Below are 23,229 nucleotides of genomic sequence, written 5' to 3' on the forward strand. Positions count from 1 at the left end.
AGTCGGTGATACCACCTCCATCATGGGTTTATTGTTTTTGTAGTTCAGAGTCTGAGAAACTGAATTCTACCTTGCAAAAAGGGATATTTTCACATTTGTTTATTTATGCCAGGTATGTCTAAAAAACTGTAAAAATAAAAATGTAATGCCAAGATCCTGCTTTTATATATATATATATTAATCACCTATTCATATTGAATTTTGAATGAGAATTTGTTATATTTACCTCAGTTATTATGTAAACACTGTTAATAAGCAAAATTATCTTGTTTAAGCTTTTCAGATTAAGGAACTATTGAAACAAATGAAACATGGAAGATACTTAGAGTAAGCCGTAAAGAATAATATCTGTGAACGTGAAAGTTCAGTGCCCTAATTTGCATGTTTAAATGAGATCAATTAGGTTAATGATGGATGAAAATAAGAAATCCATGATTTAAATGTAAAATAATTCAAAAACTTGTGGGTTCATTAGATGCCAAACTTTCATCTTTCAAAGGGGTTATCTGGATCAAAGGGTTAATGTACAACCCTAACCTTTACCATCTGGAGGCTTATACTCAAATATGGTTTACAAGTGTAATATAATACAATATAATTTATTTTTCTCTAACATCTTTTGTGCACAGATGTCACAAAATGGTTCATAGATTATTACATTCTACACAGAAATACAAATAATGGTTGTGGTCAGAGTTTTCAATGCAGATGTCATCTGTACTTATGACAGGGTCAGATAAGACAAGGCAAGTTTGGGGGAGAGTGACTGAAAATACTGAAACTGGCAAGCTCAGGGAGAAATATTAATTGTTTTTAGAAGAATGAGTTAATTGACATAGGCACAGAGACACCGTTTGTCTTGGGATGGGATCTTAAAAGAGTGAGTCACTCAGGCAATTGAAGGATGTTCTATCTAGATGAGCAGGGGAAGGATCAATTGTGGAATGATGTGGGGGAGGAGGGGAAATAGAAAGAAAGAAAGAAGTCTCATTTTTGAGGACTAAACCATCAATCACCTACTATATATTGTCAAAAGTCTGTCTGATCCTAGGCTCAGCTCACTTACTGCAATACCCAGAAGGTTAGAATAAGGGAATCAAATATTCTCACCCACTGTAATATATGTTCTCTAAGATGAGCAAAATGGTCCCATATGTGACAGACTGGCACAGGCCTTTCCCTCACACCAGAACAGAACATTCAGCCCATCTGCAGTGAAACCTGTGTCCACTGGAGAACATAAGAACAGCCATACTGGGTCAGACCAATGGTCCATCTAGCCCAGTATCGTGTCTTCTGGCAGTGGCCAGTTTCAGATGCCTCCGAAGGAATGAACAGAATAGGGAAATTTTTGAGTGAGCCATTCCCCACCTTCCAGTCCCAGCTCCTGGCAGTCAGAGGTTTAGGGAAACCCAGAGAATGGGGTTGCATCCCTGACCATCTTGACTAATAGCCATGGATGAACCTATCCTCCATGAACACAGTTGACTGCGTGTTGTGTGAAGAAGTACTTCCTTATGTTTGTTTTAAATCTGCCACCTATTAATTCGATCAGGTGATTCCCTGCTTCTTATGTTTTATGTGGAGGGGTAAATAATGCTTTCTTATTCACTTTCTCCAAACCAGTCATGATTGTATGGCCCTCTATCATATCCCCCCTTCGTCATCTCTTTTCTAAACTGAAAAGCCCCAGTCTTTTCAATCTCTCCTCATAGGAAGCTGTTCCATACCCTAATCATTTTTATTGCCCTTCTCTGCATCTTTTCCGATTCTAATGTATCTTTTTTGAAATGCACCCCAGGGCACCCCAAGATGATTAATTGCAACGATAATTGGGTCTATTATAGAGGAATGGCAGAGGGATCCATGCCTGCTCTGAAGGAGCAATTTTAAGACCTGTCCTCTGTGATGTCATCTCTGAAAGTCATGACAAGCATGTAGCCAAGATAGAGAAGGTAGGGTTAAGCATCCATATAATAGGTAAATGGTCATCCAAGTGATGAGGAATCAGTACCTTAGAGAGGGACAATGTCTACATTACAAGCTAGGGGTATGATTCCCCTGCTCATGTACACATACTCACGCCAGCTCTCATGAAACCACTGGGTACATACATGGCACAACTAACTTGTGCCTCTACTGCTGTTACCCATGCTACTGTGGCTATGCTGCTATTTATGCTTGTGCTAGATCAAGGAGAGCTAGAGTGTGTGTCCACACAAGCAGAGGAATCACACCCCTAACTCATAGTGTAGAATAGTGGTTCTCAAAGCTGGTCCGCTGCTTGTTCAGGGAAAGCCCCTGGCGGCCCGGGCCGGGCCAGTTTGTTTACCTGCTGCGTCTGCAGGTTCAGCTGATCATGGGACAACTGGAAAAAGGCTAATGTAGTGCCCATCTTTAAAAGAGGAAAGAAGGAGGATCCTGGGAACTACAGGCCAGTCAGCCTCACCTCAGTCCCTGGAAAAATCATGGAGCAGGTCCTCAAGGAATCAGTTCTGAAGTACCTAGAGGAGAGGAAAGTGATCAGGAACAGTCAGCATGGATTCACCAAGGGCAAGTCATGCCTGACTAATTTAATTGCCTTCTATGACGAGATAACTGGCTCTGTGGATGAGGGGAAAGCAGTGGACATGTTGTTCCTTGACTTTAGCAAAGCTTTTGACACGGTCTCCCACAATATTCTTGCCAGCAAGTTAAAGAAGTATGGGCTGGATGAATGGACTATAATGTGGATAGAAAGTTGGCTAGATTGTCGGGCTCAATGGGTAGTGATCAATGGCTCCATGTATAGCTGGCAGGTGGGATCAAGTGGAGTGCCCCAAGGGTAGGTCCTCGGGCCAGTTTTGTTCAATATCTTCATAAATGATCTGGAGGATGGTGTGGATTGCACCCTCAGCAAGTTTGCAGGTGACACTAAACTGGGAGGAGAGGTAGATACGCTGGAGGGTAGGGATAGGATAAAGAGGGACCTAGACAAATTAGAGGATTGGGCCAAAAGAAATCTGATGAGGTTCAACAAGGACAAGTGCAGAGTCTTGCACTTAGGACGGAAGAATCCCATGCACCGCTACAGACTAGGGACCGAATGGCTAGGCAGCAGTTCTGCAGAAAAGGACCTAGGGGTTACAGTGGACAAGAAGCTGGATATGAGCAACAGTGTGCCCTTGTTGCCAAGAAGGCCAATGGCATTTTGGGCTGAATAAGTAGGGGCATTGCCAGCAGATCGAGGGACGTGATCGTTCCCCTCTGTTCGACATTGGTGAGGCCTCATCTGGAGTACTGTGTCCAGTTTTGGGCCCCACACTACAAGAAGGATGTGGAAAAATTGGAAAGAGTCCAGCGGAGGACAACAAAAATGATTAGGGGACTGGAACACATGACTTATAAGGAGAGGCTGAGGGAAGTGGGATTGTTTAGTCTGCGGAAGAGAAGAATGAGGGGGGGATTTGATAGCTGCTTTCAACTACCTAAAAGGGGGTTCCAAAGAGGATGGATCTAGACTGTTCTCAGTGGTAGCAGATGACAGAACAAGGAGTAATGGTCTCAAGTTGCAGTGGGGGAGGTTTAGGTTGGATATTAGGAAAAACTTTTTCACAAGGAGGGTGGTGAAACACTGGAATGCGTTACCTAGGGAGGTGGTGGAATCTCCTTCCTTGGAAATTTTTAAGGTCAGGCTTGACAAAGCCCTGGCTGGGATGATTTAGTTGGGGATTGGTCCTGCTTTGAGCAGGGGGTTGGACTAGATGACCTCCTGAGGTCCCTTCCAACCCTGATATTCTGTGATTCTATGATTCTATGGCTCCCACTGGCCGTGGTTCGACGCGCCAGGCCAATGGGGGCTGCAGGAAGGGTGACCAGCACATCCCTCAGCCCGCACCACTTTCTGCAGCCCCCATTGGCCTGGAGCGGCGAACCGCAGCCAGTGGGAACCGCGATCGGCCAAACCTGCTGACGCAGCAGGTAAACAAACTGGCCCAGCCCACCAGGGGCTTTCCCTGAACAAGCGGTGGACCGGCTTTGAGAACCACTGTAGAAGACAAATAAGAATCAGGCCATCTTATTTAGTCACCTAAAGAAATATTATAATTCTTGCTGATTTTTTTTCATTTTATTTTTTAGTGCTCAGATGTTTGCTATGGACTTCAGAGAGTCAAGTAAAACCATGGGTTCTGATTTTCAAGTGCTGAGCATTATCAGCTATTACTAACTTCCACAGAGTTTTGGGTGCTCTGCACTTCAAAAAATCAGGCCCACGAATCCTGCCCCAAAGACCTAAAGTCAGACCTGACAGAACAGCTGTGTGCCATAAATAAACACAACAACAACAAAAAAAGATGGGTGAGAAAAGAAGAGGGAAAAGGATTATGTTAAAATGTCCTGTGCTGACTCCGAAAAATATGTGCATATCTTCATGGTTCTTGTGAAATTAGGAGTTCCTTTTTTTAATCGTTGTTTTGCCATATCACCTATGAAAAGTTAGTTCAAGTGAGATAAAGGAAAAATGTAATTAAAATGGAGGGAGCACAGTTTGGGGCAGCGAAGATGATAAATGAAGTGGAGAGGTTTTACATATAAAGAGAGATTGGCAAAATTGGTGTTGTATAGATTTAAGAGGTGTCATGACTTAAGTACTTAGGGAAGTTACTTTTATAAAATTCTGGCTTATGGTATATTTGAGTTCACAGAGCAGACCAGAACTAGGAATCATAGGTTTGAAGAAATTATTATTTATATAGTACCATTGCTGTGTGTGATGCTTCACAGATAATTAAAACACAAGGCCCGCAACCATGCAAATACTTATACATGTGAATGACTTTACTCACGCAAGTAGTCCAATTGGGACTACTCAAGTACATAAAGTAACTCGTGCATAGGTATGTAGAGACAGCCTTTGCCATGCCCACATTTAAGTCATGTAATCAAAGTTAAACTCAGTGTTGAAGTGTTTGCAATATTAAAGACTGGCATAGGAAGAGACAACAATGGACTGCAGCGGAGGTGAATGAGGGAAGAATTACATTTTTACAAAATCAGATGATGAGACTGCTTTGATTGTGTAGCAGGCACCACATAGTTTCTGCAGTGTTTATTTTCGTTCATTTTAAAATGTTGTGTTAGAATCTGAAGAAGAGGGTAGTAAAGAGGTGGTTGGAAATAGAGGTATTGTATGGAACTAAAATTTTAAGAGGTTTTATTTTTCGGTGACAGTGGGGAATAGGTGTGGCAGAACGGACAGCTGAGATGTTGAGTTAAGTGCTTTTAATATTTTTAACCAAATATCGTGACTACTGTGTGTGGAATTTAGTAAGTTAAAGGAGTATCTGTCAAAGTTGTACTCTAGTGTAGGCAGTCATGCATTTTGTGTGTCAGGAGGGAAGTTTTCATTGATCATGGTTTGCTTTTCCTCTATATTGGTTAAAGGCTTGCTACTGTTTTGCATGCATGGGACTGCTTTTATGCTTTTAAAAAGGGGGGGTTGTTTATTTTTGGCGGTTTTGCTTTTTTAGTTTACATTTTTAAAAAAGTTTGGAAAATCTATGTTTGAGACGGCAGAATTGTCATTAAACAGTTCTTGACAAGGAGGGCGTAGATGCTGCTCATCTGGTCCCACTTAGCTATTTCAAATAATTTTATAAGTGATATAGAAGGAAGATAGAGGAGGCATAATAATGCCACTAAGTATTCACTTTCATTAAAACTAAATTTTCATAAAATTACTTTAAAATTAAACTGTATAACAGTCTTCTTTCTCCTCAGTATGTGAACAGATATGCTAAAATGAAATGCTATTGCCATGATACAGCTATTTGATCTAGATTGCCTCCCCCACAAAAATTAATAACATACATTTTCAGGCACAAAATATTGAATTTTCATCTTGTCTACTAAAGCAATGAGTCATTCAGTATATTCTGAAGGAGAGCATCAGACATACTGTATCTCCCAGGATAATTTGATGAAGTTTGCCAATTGTAAAATTGCTTTGCATGTACTCTGTTGCACTGAATTGGCACTGTCAGAAGCAGTGCTACTTGTCATTTACAAAGGAAGCCCAGTTTCAGGGAGTGCTGACTCACAGCTGTACGATACCAACAGCTGGTAAATTTAATCTATTAAAAAGTGATGAGCACTTCCACAAAGGTGGTTGGAATACTCCCCACTCATTCTTTCGATCTCAATTGGGAGATCCGTTTTGCTGTTGACTTTGTACATACCACAGTGGTTTGTCCCTGGAATTTATTTAAGTAGCCTGTTCTTAAGAATATAATTACCTGGACTATTTAGAAATATGGATAAGTTTGTATAGAAGTACAACATTTCATCAAGTTTTTGTGATTGCCTCTAGCAGGAGAGACCATCAAGATCTGAAGTTAATAATGTATGTTTGATCTCTCAAAAAAATCTTTTAAATTTATCCCAGGCCTTCTGCTATGCTAATTGATCAATAAAACAGCTGAATCATTGTCTTCAAAGGTAGTTGCTTATTTCTTCTTCCTGCTTGGAAATTATGTTCCATGAGAGGAATCAACAGAAGAATAGAATAGGGGCACCATAAAAAAAGTAGATGACGGTGATGAAAATAAATATCACAGACTTTTTTTTTAACAGACAAAATTAGGTAGAAAGATAAATGAATTCGTCTCTCAGGAAAAACATTTATCACTGAACTGTTATCTTTTTATAACCTTTTTAAAAATGATGGCATCTGGGTTTGTTACTCACTGATACAATAAATAATAAAAAACCTGAGCATTTTATTAAAGCTTTTCAATATTCAGGAGTTTTTAAATCATAAAGTAAAACCATCAAGTAAATACATATTGTTTGTAGATTATCATTTAAATAAACCTGTTAAAAGAAAAATGCAGTATTCAGTGCATTACATCGCACTAATATAAACACTGATACACAGAAGATAACTGTTATAGAATACACAAAAATTAAACAGGGATATAAACAGATTAGAAAATGAGTTGGGCAGGACTTGATTAAAGCATACGTGCTATAAACCTGTGCCTAGGGCCCCAGCTCCTGGAGTCATGATAATGTTGCAATTTCAGCTTAATTTTTTAAAAAGCATGTTTCCAGCCTTCCTGGTTTATAAGAAAAGCTTAAAAGTGTAACTGATGCAGTGAAGGCTGAGTCTGCAGACAGACTGAGCAAGAGCCCTGAGATGGGGAGTGCCCCATTCATTTCTCTGGGGGTGTTAACTCAAAGATGTGCTGCTCTGGTGGCCCTCACCAACATTACCACAACGGGTTGTGGTGGGAGGAGAAACATAAAGTGGGCTCAGACAATCCACCAAAGCAGATATGCCCCAGATTTTGGGATAGGTACTGGGGAGCCTCTTGCTGCTGTGAGGAAAATGGGATTCCTGCTGCAACTCATGGAGGAGAGAAGGAAGCCCAAGGCCACTGTCCCTGCCTCTATGGGAGAGGAGGAAATGGTTACCATCCCCACTGCAAATGGAGCAAAGGGTCATGGCAAAGAGAGGGATCACAGGGGGCGCTGATGTCCTGCTGTGCTTAGAGTGCTGGGTTGTCTTATTCTGACTCTAGAGCTGAGGTCAATGTTTTCTTACAATGGCAGTGTTGACTCCTAATCCTGCCATTGGATCTGTGCATCCTTGCATCCATGAGGCCATTGGGATTTCGTACAAGCAAGTCTGCTCACATGGATCCAATTGCAAAATTGTTTGGTTACATAGATCATTGAGTTTAATTAATCAGAAGTACCATTAAGCATTATTAACCATTACATAGAGAAGAAATGAGGTACAAGTCAATGAGGGCAAATAAATACAACACTCCAAATACACAGTATGAGATATGGCCTTGGTGGGGGGAAAAGAAAAGGAAAAAAATTGAGAGGGAGGCAAAAAATATAATGGGAAGATTTCATAAAAATACTGCCCAGTTCTGAAGTGACTGGCACCCTCATCTCTCAATGAACTCATTGGCCGATTTGTTCTTCCCACTTTATACTTGTGTAATTCCTGTTAGTTTACATGCACACACCGAGTCTGAGAGACAATATAGCCCTGATTTTGTCCAACTCAAAACCTTACTGCAGATGGAGATATCTTCAATATAGAACAAACTGCTGACGTACAATCACGGACACAGCACACTAACCTCAGAATCAAAGTTTCAAAGTCAGCATGGGTCTGGGATCACATTATGTTACTAGATTGTTTTAAAGTATGCAAGAGATCAAGAGGAAACGGAATGCATTTACCCCGCTTTTGAAATATTTAGGTTTTCTCTGTATATGGCTGCATGGAGACCAATCTCATGTTTTTTATGTCTGATTTCTTCTTAAATTGTGTATAAATGAACCAGGTTTTTAATAGCAAGAGACAAATCTGCAAAGGTTGTTTTGTGTTTCCTGGTAGGTTCTTTTGGTTGAAAGTTCAGGTTGGTTCGTATTTTGCTGGAGCTGTGGTTCCCTACTTTAGTTCTTGTATATTCACCAAAAGTAACTCTTTTAGTACTGTCTAATTTTCCAAGCCTGTACATTCAGAGAGAGAGAACATCTCTGGACTTAGGCAGTGGAAGCATATTGATATGCATCCTTCATAAAAAGCAAGCTCACTAATGGAGTTTCCTTTCTTAACCACCTGAGGGATCATACAAAAAAAAAAAACAACTGATAAAGAGATTTCTCCATCTCTATAATCCTCACCAGTTTGTTCATTGAGCCCCATTAATTATTGATATTTAGATAACACCAGCAGATATGATGTCTTCCTACCCAACTCATTCAGTAGCTCAAAGAGGCAGCCTGGTCCTTTGGGGTGGGCACTGCACTGGGAGTTAGGAGACCTGAGATCTCTTCTTGACTCTGTTGCTCTCTTGCTTAGTGACCTCTACATGTCATTTGACCTTTGTTTTTCCATCTGTAAAATGTGGCTGGCAATATTCACCCACCTTTATAATGTGCTTTGAGATCTACAGATGAAAAGGGTTAAATATGATTTTAATTACGCTATGGGGCATTGTAGCGGGGTGAGCATCCACTCCAGCCCTGAAGGGGTTGGAAAAGCCCTGCAGGGGGCTGGGGCTGGGGAAGGAAGTAAAACCCTGGCTGATTGGGGGAAGTGGCGGCAGCTGGGGGCTGCGCCCCAATCAGGGCCCAGCTGGCTCTATAAAGGCTTTGAGCCAGCTGTTCCAGTAGAGTCTCCCTCTGCCTGTAGAGAGAGAAGGGCCTGGCTGCAAGGTGCTGAGTAGGACACCTAGATTGGAGCAGGGCTGGGGAAGGGCCAGAGAAGCGGGGAGCTCTGGCCCAGAAAGCCCCAGGCTGCAGGCCTGGGAAGGCCTATTAGGGATGGGGATTGCAGGGGCAGGCAGAAGCAGCAGGTCCAGACCCCCTTGTCTATGATGAGTGGCTTATACTACAGTCTGCCCCGGGAGCAGGGGCTAGTTGGTGACTGGCAGTAGCCTAAGACTGAGGTGAGGTGGGGATAGTGGGTGGGGGTTTCCCTGGGAGGGGGAGACCCAGAACTGTGGGGGTGCTGCCCCCTGGGGAACTGGGGTCTGGGAGGGACATGGGGGACCAGGGGCGGTGAGACACCAGCCTGAAGGAGGCACCCTGGAGGCTGGACGCTAATTCCCCAAGACAACCAGCAGGAGGTGCTGCTGGGTGAGTCTGCACCCCGTGACAGGCATATACTAAAACTTATATTAGGTGACAAGGCTAGGGATGCAGGTAGAAAATATCTTAACATAAGTGCATATTCATGTTTAGTGAAAGCAAAGCCAATTTCTCTCTGATTTCTATGCAAGCCAGCACATAATTTATTTTATTAATGATTTGTGTACCAAGAGGAGCATGATAGGCACTTTGCGTACTGATATGAAAATAAGTTTCTTGCCCTGAACATCTTGCAACCTAAAACAGTAACATGCAAATTCATAATGGGGGTTAAGTATAAGCAAAAGAAAAGCAATTGACTTTTTACAAAAGTCTTGTTAGTTCCATGAGTCCATTCTATTGGGAGAAGTAGGGTTTATGGTCTTTTTGAAAGACATACATTTTAAAGAAAGACTTGAACAGAGGAGGGCTGAGGCATGGTGGACTGGATTAGATTATATTCTATGGCAGTGGTCCCCAACACGGTGCCCGTGGGCGCCATGACACGTGCTGCGGCATTTATGTGCACCCGCCTCTTGACAAGGGAGCGCTTCTGCCGGACAATCCGCCACCAAGAAGCACAGCCGCCAGACAACCAGCCGCCAAAATGCCACCCAGAAGCGGCAATGCCAAGAAGTGTCACTGCTGAAATGCTGCTGCTTCTCAGCAGCATTTTGGCGGCTGGTTGTCCGGCGCCCGCCACGCTCTTCTGGGAGCATGAATATGCTATTGCAACAGAAAGGTTGGGGACCACTGTTCTATGATAAAGTGCAAACATAAATCCCTTATCTGTTCTCCAGGAATAGATACTCATTGCCAGTTTGGAAAGAGGTTATAAAACTGATAAAATGTATAATATCTGAATGCCAGTATTCTAGTTGCCTTTCGCAATTTTAAAAGTTGTTTCTAGCTATTAAACACTGAAAATCTGACCATTTGTAGTAAATGAAGAGGACATGTCCTATTCCAAATATTTCAGCTATTAGAAAGGATTATAAAAACATTTCAGTAAAATCAAGATTTGTTACTTAAGGCCTGAGAAGGGAGACCGCAGAAGTATATCTAAATATCTTCAGAACTTTCAGAATTGCATATATAATATTAAGAACATCGGCTTCCGTGAATGTATCTGATTGTAGTGGGGTGGTCACCCGCTCCCGCCCTGACAGGGTTAAAGCCCAAGCAGGCTAGTGTCTGCTTACTTCTCCTCCACAAGTCTTTTTGTGGCCCACTTGAGGGCCAATGAGAACTGAGTTCATTGGGATCCTTGGACTGATGGCAGCTCCCAGTCCTTTGCTTGCTGGACACTGGAGCTAAACTGCATTCTTTGTGTACAGTTCCTCAACCTACTAGTTAACTGAATAAATGAGTGCACAGCCCATCTGATTCCTAGAGCACGAACCATTAAAAAGAGGCAAGGACTGACCAGTTTTTAGAAGAAACTAACACTTTAGGAAGGGAAAAGGTATGGCTGAATTAAAAATAGTACAGATAGGAATAGAGAAAAGAAATGACACGGGAATCAAGATAACATATACACCAATACATAAACTAACTCTCTGTAATATCAGATACCCCCACCCTCAAACAAACATATCCCTCCTAAGGTAATCAGAACCTCATAAACAGACTGTAATGGTAAAGGGAGTTCAACCCCAGCCACAGATGCCAGGTGGCTGGTGTGTATACACCGTGTTGAAGCTCTTTACAAATGACCAATTGAAGGTAACTATGAAGTATAAATCCTGTAGGCCTGACATGGTTACACTGATAGGTTGAATTTATAGAAGTCGGTTTTGTAGAAAGCATTTTTATACAGTCGATTGTGTGTGTCCCCACACAAATGCTCTAAGTGCATGTAGTCGGCGGAGTGTGTCCACAGTACCGAGGCAACCGTCGACTTCCGGAGCATTGCACTGTGGGTAGCTATCTCACAGTTCCCGCAGTCTCCGCCGCCCATTTGAATTCTGGGTAGAAATATCAGTGCCTGATGGGGCTAAAACATTGTCGCGGGTGGTTCTGGGTACATATCGTCAGGCCCCCCTTCCCTCCCTCCTTCCATGAAAGCATGGGCAGACAATCGTTTTGAGCCCTTTTTCTCGAGTTACCTGTGCAGACGCCATACCACGGCAAGCATGGAGCCCGCTCAGCTAACCGTCACCGTATGTCTCCTGGGTGCTGGCAGACGCGGTACTGCATTGCTACACAGCAGCAGTTTATTGCCTTTTGGCAGCAGACAGTGCAGTATGACTGGTAGCCATCGTCGACATAGTCCTGGGTGCTCTTTTAACCGACCTCGATGAGGTCAGGGGTGCCTGGGCAAACCTGGGAGTGACTCAGCCAGGTCATTTCCCTTTTAAGTTTTGTCTCATGGCGATTGAGTCCTACCGGCAGTGCACTGTCTTTTAATCAGCAGCCAGCAGAAGATGATGGCCAACAGTCATACTGCACCGTCTTCTGCCGAGCACCCAGGAGATGATGATGACTAGTGGTCATACTGCACAGTCTGCTGCCAGCAAGATATATAAAGATAGATGAAGTGGCTCAAAACAAGAAATAGACTAGATTTGTTTTGTATTCATTTTCTCCTCCCTCCCTCCATGAAATCAAGGGCCTGCTAAACCCAGTTTTGAGTTCTATCCTTGAGGGGCCATTCAGTTTCTCGCAAAGCCACCCCCTTTGTTGATTTTAATTCCCTGTAAGCCAACCCTGTAAGCCATGTTGTCAGTTTCCCCTCCCTCCGTCAGGGCAACAGCAGACAATCGTTCCGCGCCTTTTTTCTGTGCAGACGCCATACCACGGCAAGCATGGAGGCCGCTCAGCTCACTTTGGCAATTAGGAGCACATTAAACACCACACGCATTCTCCAGCAGTATATGCAGCACCAGAACCTGGCAAAGCGATACCAGGCGAGTAGGCGACATCAGCGCGGTGACATGATTGAGGAGGACATGGACACAGACGTCTCTCAAAGCATGGGCCCTGACAATGCAGGCATCTTGGTGCTAATGGGGCAGGTTCATACGGTGGAACGCCGATTCTGGGCTCAGGAAACAAGCACAGACTGGTGGGACCGCATAGTGTTGCAGGTTGGGGACGATTCCCAGTGACTGCAAAACTTTCGCATGCGTAAAAGCACTTTCATGGAACTTTGTGACTTGCTTTCCCTGCCCTGAGGCACAATAATACCAAGATGAGAGCAGCCCTCACAGTTGAGAAGCGAGTGTCAATAGCCCTGTGGAAGCTTGCAACGCCAGACAGCTACCGGTCAGTCGGGAATCAATTTGGAGTGGGCAAATCTATTTTGGGGGCTGCTGTGATGCAAGTAGCCAACGCAATCAAAGATCTGCTGATATCAAGGGTAGTGACCCTGGGAAATGTGCAGGTCATAGTGGATGGCTTTCCTGCAATGGGATTCCCTAACTGTGGTGGGGCCATAGATGGAACCCATATCCCTATCTTGGCACCGGAGCACCAAGCCGGTGAGTACATAAACCGCAAGGGGTACTTTTCAATAGTGCTGCAAGCTCTGGTGGATCACAAGGGACGTTTCACCAACATCAATGTGGGATGGCCGGGAAAGGTACATGACGCTCGCATCTTCAGGAACTCTGGTCTGTTTCAAAAGCTGCAGGAAGGGATTTCATTCCCAGACCAGAAAATAACCGATGTTGAAATGGGGATGTTGAAATGCCTATAGTTATCCTTGGTGACCCAGCCTACCCCTTAATGCCGTGGCTCATGAAGCTGTACACAGGTAGCCTGGACAGTAGTCAGGAGCTGTTCAACTATAGGCTGAGCAAGTGCAGAATGGTGGTAGAATGTGCATTTGGACGTTTAAAAGCGTGCTGGCACAGTTTACTGACTCAGTTAGACTTCAGCGAAACCAATATTCCCACTGTTATTACTGCTTGCTGTGCGCTCCACAATATCTGAGAGAGTAAGGGGGAGACATTTATGGTGGGGTGGGAGGTTGAGGCAAATCGCCTGGCTGCTGGTTACACACAGCCAGACACCAGGGCGGTTAGAAGAGCACAGGAGGGCGCTCTGTGCATCAGAGAAGCTTTGAAAACCAGTTTCATGACTGGCCAGGCTACGGTGTGAAAGTTCTGTTTGTTTCTCCTTGATGAAACCCCCCGCCCCTTGGTTCACTCTACTTCCCTGTAAGCTAACCACCCTCTCCTCCTCCCATCGCTTGCAGAGGCAATAAAGTCATTGTTGCTTCACATTCATGAATTCTTTATTCATTCATCACACAAATGGGGGATAACTACCAAGGTAGCCCAGGAGGGGTGGTGGAGGAGAGAAGCACCAGGAGGCATGGTGGAGGAGGGAAGGACAAGGCCACACAGCACTTTAAAACGTATTGAATGCCAGCCTTCTGTTGCTTGGGCAGTCCTCTGGGGTGGAGTGGCTTGGTGGCCGGGTGAGGAGGCTATGGAACTTGGGGAGGAGGGCGGTGGGTTACACAGGGGCTGTTGCGGCGGTCTGTGCTCCTGCTGCCTTTCCTGCAGCTCAACCATACGCTGGAGCATATTAGTTTGATCCTCCAGCAACCGCAGCATCGAATCCTGCCTCCTCTCATCACACTGCCGCCACCTTTCAGCTTCAGCCCTCTCTTCAGCCCGCCACTTACTCTCTTCAGCCTGCCACCTCTCCTCCCGGTCATTTTGTGCTTTCCTGCACTCTGACATTGTCTGCCTCCACGCATTCGTCTGTGCTCTGTCAGCGTGGGAGGACAGCATGAGCTCAGAGAACATTTCATTGCGAGTGCATTTTTTTTTTGCCTTCTAATCTTCACTTGCCTCTGGGAAGGATCCTGTGATCCTTGAAACACATGCAGCTGGTGGAGAAAAAAAGGGGACAGTGGTATTTAAAAAGACACATTTTATAGAACAATGGGTACACTCTTTCACGGTAAACCTTGCTGTTAACATTACATACATAGCACATGTGCTTTCGTTCCAAGGTCGCATTTTGCCTCCCCCCACCACGTTGCTAGCCCCTCATCCCTAGCCCCTCCCTGTGGCTAACAGCGGGGAACATTTCTGTTCAGCCACAGGCAAACAGCCCAGCAGCAACGGGCACCTCTGAATGTCCCCTTAAGAAAAGCTTCCTATTTCAACCACGTGACAATGAATGATATCACTCTCCAGAGGATAACACAGAGAGATAAAGAACGGATGTTGTTTGAACGCCAGCAAACATTCACTGTAATGCTTTGTTCTACAATGATTCCCGAGTACATGCTACTGGCCTGGAGTGGTAAAGTGTCCTACCATGGTGGATGGAATGAGGCTGCCCTCCCCAGAAACCTTTTGCAAAGGCTTTGGGAGTACATCCAGGAGAGCCGTGAATGCCAGGGCAAATTAATCATTAAACATGCTTGCTTTTAAACTAAGTATAGTCTTTTAAAAGGTACACTCACCAGAGGTCCCTTCTCCGCCTGGCGGGTCCGGGAGGCAGCCTTGGGTGGGTGCGGGGGGTACTGGCTCCAGGTTCAGGGTGAGAAACCATTCCTCGCTGTCGGGAAAACCGGTTTCTCCGCTTGCTTGCTGTGATCTATCTACAACCTCATCATCATCATCTTCCTCGTCCCCAAAACCTGCTTCCGTGTTGCCTCCATCTCCATTGAAGGAGTCAAACAACACGGCTGGGGTAGTGGTGGCTGAACCCCGTAAAATGACATGCAGCTCATCATAGAAGCAGCATGTTTCGGGCTCTGCCCGGAGTGGCCGTTTGCCTTTCTGGTAGGCTTGCCTCAGCTCCTTAAGTTTCACACGGCACTGCTTTGGGTCCCTGTTATGGCCTCTGTCCTTCATGCCCTGGGAGATTTTGACAAATGTTTTGGCATTTTGAAAACTGGAACGTAGTTCTGATAGCACGGATTCCTCTCCCCAACAGCGATCAGATCCCATACTTCCTGTTCGGTCCATGCTGGAGCTCTTTTGCGATCCTGGGACTCCATCATGGTCACCTCTGCTGATGAGCTCTGCACTCACCTGCAGCTTGCCACGCTGGCCAAACAGGAAATTGAAATTCAAAAGTTCGTGGGCCTTTTCCAGTCTACCTCGCCAGTGTATCTGAGTTGAGAGTGCTGTCCAGAGTGGTCACAGTGGAGCACTCTGGGATAGCTCCTGGAGGCCAATACCGTCTAATTGCTTCCACAGTACCCCATATTTGACCCGGCAAAGCCGATTTCAGCGCTAATCCCCTTGTCAGGGGTGGAGTAAGGAAATGGATTTTAAGAGCCATTTAAGTCGAAAAAAAGGGTTTCGTCGTGTGGATGGGTGCAGGGTTAAATGGATTTAACGCTGCTAAATTCGACCTCAACGCCTAGTGTAGACCAGGGCTTAGAGATTGTGAGTAGTTCCTCTGTCTTCAGTAGGACTACTTACTGTGCACAAAGTTAAGCATGAATGCTGATTTTTTTGCAGGATCAGGTCCTTAGACTGCAAGCTCTTCAGGCCAGAGACTCACTCTTACTAGGTATTTGTACAGTGCCAAGCACAGTGGGGGCCAGTATAATATAAAAATAAATAAGTGCTCCCTTTACAAAGCAGATAATTGGTGCAGCTGTATCCACAAAAGCCTGGTGAATGGCTCCTTGAGAAATAAAAGTTGTCAGAAGTTTATTGCCAAGAGAGCAACCAATGTTGTGCTAAGGTGCTCAGCTTCTTCAGATATCACATAGCAGTCATTACCAATATTAATTGAAATTATGTTTTCACTTGTGTTCACTGATTTTACATGTGGATGATCCAATATAATATTATTTACCATTCTAATATAGGAAGAATTATATAAAAAAATAGCTTGATTAAAATTTATATAAATCTCCACATGGTTTGAAATGGCTTCTCTCCTTTTGTGCAATGGGATGCATCCAACTCCTAGAATGACTGATGAAATAGGATTTTTTAATGAAAGTTTTCCCTTTGTTGTGCTCAACTGGAAAGGGGAAGGTGAAAAAGATCAAATTCATCATCTGAAACTGCTGTAAAGCTGCTGTTTACTGCAAAGTACAAGTGTACTCCAAATACTAATTTTTCAAATGACTTTTTTACCCCATAGAGGGGTCCCTACAGGTTAGGATTAACATGTATTACTGCTGTGGCATGAGGGAGTTCATACCTCCACTGCCTCTATTATAAGTATTCTGCTGAGAAAAGACTTTGGTCTCTCATACTATTAGTCTAGGATATGCTGTCACCACTGCATTTACTGGGCCAGTTTCTCAGCTGATGTGAATTGACATAGCAAAGGAGGGTCAACCTTGCATCTGACTCTCTGTTAAAATATTTTGGACTACTGTTTTTTAATATGGCCATAGAAAGGAGGAGGGATTTTTTTTATATACTCGCCTACCTTATAAGTGGTGAAGGGAAAATAAATGTGTGGGGGGGGGGGTTGTTTGTTTTTTTAAATACTGGAGACTGAGTGAAGTTCCAGTAGTTGTGGCAACTTTTGTGAGTATTCCAGATCAAAGTCCACCTTTCCTCTTGTCAAGTGCTTACAATGAGCAGCTCCAACAGGAGGTGATCTTGTATAGTTAGTAGCATTTTATTTCCTGGAAAAACCATTAATTAGTTGTTTTTTAAATATAACTGCTTGGGCTAGTTTTGACGAGGTTGTTCCTGTACACATTTTCTCAGTTTAAATATTGATGAAAATGTAAGAGAAGTGAACAGCTGGTCTTAAAAGATCTCCTTTTATAGTAGCTTATTTTAATTTTGAAGCAAAATTCAGGACAACATGGAAATAAAGGGAAGGAGTAACTCAGAATGAAACACACAGAATAGATGAGCATCTCTAGAGGTTTACCTGAGGGACTGTCTATAATAAATTAAAATTGTAAACTCTTCTCTAAGCTTCATTAAACATCAGTACTTCTTAATTAACTGGTATGTTTGCTGTCTTAAAGGAACTCAGGACCTTATACAAGTCCAGTATACATTATATAAGTTGATCAGAAGATAAAAAACATAACAAAGTGTATTTTCTACAGTACCTTGCTTTATTTGTCAGGAAGAAGAATGTCAATTTAAGGCTTTGGCCATTCTTTACCATTGCAGCTCCATTTAATTAATCACCACTAGTTTATTGTATTGCCAATGCAGACCTAGTAGACACTGCATTCAGTAAACCTTCAACAAATATCAAGAGGAAAAACATTTTAGAGATATTAAGGAACAAGATGAATTCTGATTTTCAATCTTGTCTGTTAGAAGGTGAAGAGCTGAATTTAAAAAGATGGGTCTTCTGAAGTGTTGAGAGGTCCCTTTTTTTGTGTGTGTGCTGAATTTCCTATCTCCTTGCTAGTTTCTCTTGCTTACTAATAGGCATCCTGTATTTAGATTGACGGTACTGAATAGGCCCATATTTCTAGCTTCCAGAAAGTTGGATTGAAAATCAGCCTTTGTTTTGAAATAGATGAAAAGGGAGGGTGCAGCCAACACAAGGATGTCTCATCTGTCACACTAGTACAATGGCAAGGAAATTCAAATGAAATACTTCACAACATCTCTCAGCTTCTTTCACAGATTTTTACCCCACTCCAAAGAGAGTGATTATGCTGACTGTTTCCACATTAATCTGTGAGATTTAAGATCGTGACTGAGATCAGTTAGTACTGCCGTTCTACATGGACATTAACTGTTTTCCAAAATGAAGCTTTCTGCGTTGCTTTTTTTTGGAGATTAAGCATCAGGCTGGCATTTACAGGAGGAACATAATCGTTCCAACCTGTTTTATGAGGATATCTTTACAGTGCGTGGTCTCCAAAATGCTCAGCTACTTTTCAACACAAGGGAGGCTTTGGATTTATGATGAGGATTATGTGTCATAAATTTCCTTGCCGTCTTATGACCAGGTACTGAATGTCCCCAGATAAACAGGTTAAACGGGGTATTGGCAATTAAGACTTATGTTTTCCTGATTCTTTTAAGTGTCCATGAAATGCTTTTCTCACCAGGTGCCAGTTTCTACCCACAGTGGTGTGAATTCAGCTAGTGACACTGCATACACTGCTGAGTGTAGCTGGAGGTTTCAGCCAACCTCTTGGGGCTAAGTCCTGTTTTTTGTTTTTGTTTTCCAATATTGACTTTAGTTTACATGTACTTATTTTATCTCCAGTAGACTATAAAATAACATTGAAAATATTACAGTGCACTATTGGAAGGGAAAAGTGGCTTGACTTACCTCTAGCACAAGTCTATATTAGTCAGACAAGTTCAGATGTGGGAGCAAGATTAGGAGCAGCATGCATCAAATTAAGTAGGAACTGAGAACTGCAGCAGGATCCTTGGAATCAGCACTTCATTGATCTGTACAAGAACAGAACAATGTAAACTTAATTTGCTAAAAACCCCTCTACCTCCTTTATTTGGATCATTTACAAACACTCATTTAAAAGCTTTTTTAATTGCTTTTAATAATTTAAGAATTCAGCCAGTGATGCCAGCCTTGATGTTCCTGTTTCGTTCTCTAACTCTAGTGTTCATGTCTGCTTCAGTGCCTTCCTTATACCTGGAATGACCTCTCAGTCCCACTCACTTGTTGCCTCCCTCCCTCATTTAAATTCGATTCTGTGTTTCACAATTTGTTGCCATCAGAATGACTGTGATGTAGCTCTTTTGACATTGTCACCACACTGCCAACTCAAATAGGAATTGCAAATTGGCTCGGACAGTGCAAACTCTGGTTTGAAACTAAAAATCTTCCATGATTAGCAAATATACCCTGCATCAAAAAGTCACCTGAAAAACAAGCGAAAGATAACAGGAATTATATTTGCCTATTAAGTTAGAAAATTTTCCTGAGCATGACATTTATTGCCTAGAGAAAAATATATCCGGCAAAGAAATTTCCTGTGTGTTTAAATTACATGATAAACTTTTAATTACATTAAAATATGTATACAAGTCAGCTGTTAAAAGCTTTTAAAATAAAAGACCTACTTTCAAAGGTCCGAAAGAACATTTTTATGTTGCATACCTCATTGCAAAAATAGGAGAGGTTATTACAGTATGTAGAAATAGTATTTTAAAGTTTTTAGGACAGATTATAGTCTTATAGAGTAATTGTAGCAGATGTTTCAATCAAAATGATTTGCTAACTGTACTAAAAATGAGAATCTGTTTAAGGGCCTGCATTATTGCATTTCAGAAATAATATTCTGCATAATGTCTGTAACAGGGTATTTTATCTAAGAGCCCATTATCGAAGAGCCCAGGCTACTGCAACAATAAAGGTGTTGTTCAAATGTACATTAATGCATTCAGTCCTCTAATAGTAGCAGTCATATCCATCTATAAATAGACAAAGAAACAATTATATCCAGTACTTGTTCATCCTCAATACTTTCTTTTTGTATTTCATTTTTAATTTCCAGACCTTGGAGCACTAATACCATGGAGTTGTGTTCAATACAGCAAAATTGATTTAGTCTGGGAATATCTGTGGTTTCTAGGTTTATGAAAATTTACTTTTCCAGTTGCAGAGGTCATTTTAGTGCCACTTTCAGAACAGTGAAAACAGCTCAAGTCTTCAAATAAATGCAACTTTCAACTGAAAACTAGACTTGGCATGATGTTTTATGAACATGCACTTACATAATAAATCATTTTAGTGTCCTTCAACAAATTGATTTTCTTTTCTTTTTTTTTTTTTCTAGATACACCTTCAGTTAAAATCATATCTTCCAGTTCATGGCCAGAAGAAGGACAATCTATAGTTCTGACTTGTGAATCCAAAGGAAAACCACTGTAAGTGATTTACCAAGCAATATGTTTTTTGTTTTTCCTTATTGTGCTTTTGATTTCAGATTGACTGCAAAAATCTGCTGATTTTGTCTTTTCCTGAGTGTAAAGTGATCTCCGGTACAGAAAACCCGTTGAAGCCTGTCTTCATTAAGTGCCTGTGAAAGATTGGTCTTTTACTTTGTCATCTATGTTAGGTTTGGAGAAGGATTCCAGCAGTGAGATATTTTTTTTTTCAGTGAAAGGTTTGCGGATTAATAGGACACTGTTTAGATCATCAAACTGATGATAGCTGAGACAAAACATCACATGAGAAATTTTCAAATCAACACGCCTTTGAGAAAATGTACTGAACTTTCTGGCTACTCTGGTTGTCATTTACATGAAAATTGGACAGTTAATGATATATGCAAATTGGCTATCCAGTTCTATCCCAATTTAAAAAAATAAAGTGTGCATTAAAAAAATGAATTGTCGACATCTCAATTGTACATGAAAATTGGTAACTGTATCCCTTCCGAAATTCTTTTTAACAGCCAACTCTGTCAGTATTGAAATTGCACAGAATCTATTTTTTTTTTAATTTAATAGTTTCTTTCCAGTTACAATAAACCTCTAAGGCATAACCCCTGATTTAGAAAAGTAAATTCCTAGTTGAAATGTGTTTTGAGCTTAGGCATGAATGAGTAGAACTGAAATGAGATGCCTGAATATATATGTAGGTATTCAAAATATATCTTTCGTGTAACAGGAAAATAATATGCTTTGGAATATTCACTGTAGATATTTCTGGAATCACACTTCGATAATACTTATGTGCAAGATACATGCAAAAAGTCCTTTAATTCTCAAGGCAAATTCTTCTTTGGTATAACTCAATTGACTCTGTGAGTTTACTTAAAATAGGAACTTGATCTTTGGTGTCTGGGGTCACTTAAGAGAGTGGGATGTGTGGGGGGGTGTTGTGTTTTTTGTTTGGGGGGGGGCGCGGCTATCTCCTTTGTACAAAATACCTTACCTGTCCTTGAATTATAGAAGAAAAAGAAAATATTTTGCCTTCAGTCTTTAGGAGCTTTGGTGTGCAGCAGATAATATACATCAGAAATCTTTATTGAGAAAAGGAGTCGCTTGTTTTCACACGCCAGAAGGATAAGGCTTTTTTTATTGAAGGAAGCAAATAATCTCCTCACTTTGTCAGGAGATTTTCTTCCAGACTATGACTTTGCAATTTCAGTGCCATTATGGATGGCATTTTATGATGGCCATAAAGAATGACATATTTTATTCTTGATGCATAAACTATTATACAGTTCAAATTCTTTGTATGTTATCAAGGACCTTTAGCAGACTTCAGGTAAATCCAATTTTAGAAGAAAAAATTGTTATAAATCATTTTTATTTAAATATGCAGGGCTACATGTTCAAAATCTTTGAAACCAAATAGAGTGTTTGCATGAGTGGACTTTGTACTTACAGTGCATTTTCAAGGAAGGCATGAGTGGGACCCCAGTGGATTCAAATGTACATTTTTGTATGTGGTAGGGATGAATTAGGAGGGTAGCCAAGGAAAAGTCCACACCATGGAATTATCAAAGGAGGGAGCTTGTATGCAAGTGGGCTTCGGGTTACAAATGATTTGTGCTATTAATTGCATCTCTAATTGTCCATGCCACGGAAACTACCAACCCCAGCTTCTGCTATGTTGCCTCTTTAGATCAGCCATTTTGTACGCAACAGCCAGTGATAAACAGCTAGCCACCTGGGAAAAACCATCTGTAACTACTTTGCATGATAATAGCAGCATCATTGTGGCTACCTTTATACTTAGAACAGGAAAGGAAAGAGGAGAGGTCCAGAGAGCCCATCTATGTCACAGGGTTTATAGGTAATGAATTAGTAAAGGTACAGGGAGGAAGACAATAAAGCCCATGAGCCCTGTGCACAGTACAGAGCCCAACCATATCCCCCAGTGGAATTTATAGGCCATAGCTTAGCTTCCTTAATATGCCACAACTTTGAGTGGTGGTTAAAATACTCCACACCCTCTGTGGTATCTACTGTACAGTCAGTCATGCAAATCTATTGAGACTAGAGCCAGGCATAGTGCTAGGGCTGCACACAGGGTTGCTAGTGTGCGTCTGGAGATCATCGTGGGGAAAGGGGTCAAGGAGCAGTGTAGATGTGATATGCGTAACCTTGAGAACTGCTGCAAACTAGCACCATCCCAAAGGGGAAAGGGAGAATAAGGGCGAAAATGGGGTCATGGCCATGTCTGTTTGCCCCATCTCATTGACCAGCAGTGCTGAGTCAAACTGAGAGGGGTCATGCTGCACCTTTCCAAACTTGGTAGCACTGCCACTTTAGCGTATTCTTCCCCAGAGGAATTCTGCCAAAGTCAGCCAGAATTCCTCCAGGGGCTGCTTCCACTGCATCGTGACCTGTCTTCACATCCTGCAATGTGAGCCATGGCTTAAATCCACAATAGGAACCTTTTGTTTTAAACAAGTAAATAAAGCAAAGGAAAGCTTTGGGTTTAGATGTGTTTTGTACCAGGAGGTTCTGGGCATGGTGAGTGGAACGTTTCGGTACTGTGGGAGAAGCATGGTGTCTTTGTTCTTTTTATTTCCAGTGTGCAACAAGGTCCTGGGGCTCCAATTTAAAAGAAAAGGTTGGAAAATGCTGTTCTAAATGCTATACATCTGGATAATATGAAGTTTTCAAATTTCTCTCTCCACTGGTAAAAAGGTTACATCGAAGTAAAAGTGTCCAATCCGTGTACCTCAGAGGCTGTTTTACAAACAGATCATGTTGTACATTTAATTCTTTAGGAAAA

General features: G+C 42.2%; 1 protein-coding gene across 8 annotated transcripts in view; it reads left to right on the forward strand.

The window, feature by feature from the left end:
- The window catches only part of CADM2 (cell adhesion molecule 2), a 1,031,723-nt gene that overhangs the window by 881,455 nt on the left and 127,039 nt on the right, over window positions 1–23,229 (forward strand). For all 8 annotated transcript variants that reach the window (XM_037906100.2, XM_037906084.2, XM_043538395.1 and 5 more), the window contains one exon: window positions 20,312–20,402. In XM_037906100.2, coding sequence (XP_037762028.1) covers window positions 20,312–20,402 — 91 coding nt within the window. The remainder of the gene's footprint in view (window positions 1–20,311; window positions 20,403–23,229) is intronic.

Source organism: Chelonia mydas, chromosome 1 (genome assembly GCF_015237465.2).
Source record: "Chelonia mydas isolate rCheMyd1 chromosome 1, rCheMyd1.pri.v2, whole genome shotgun sequence".
Taxonomy (NCBI): domain Eukaryota; kingdom Metazoa; phylum Chordata; order Testudines; family Cheloniidae; genus Chelonia; species Chelonia mydas.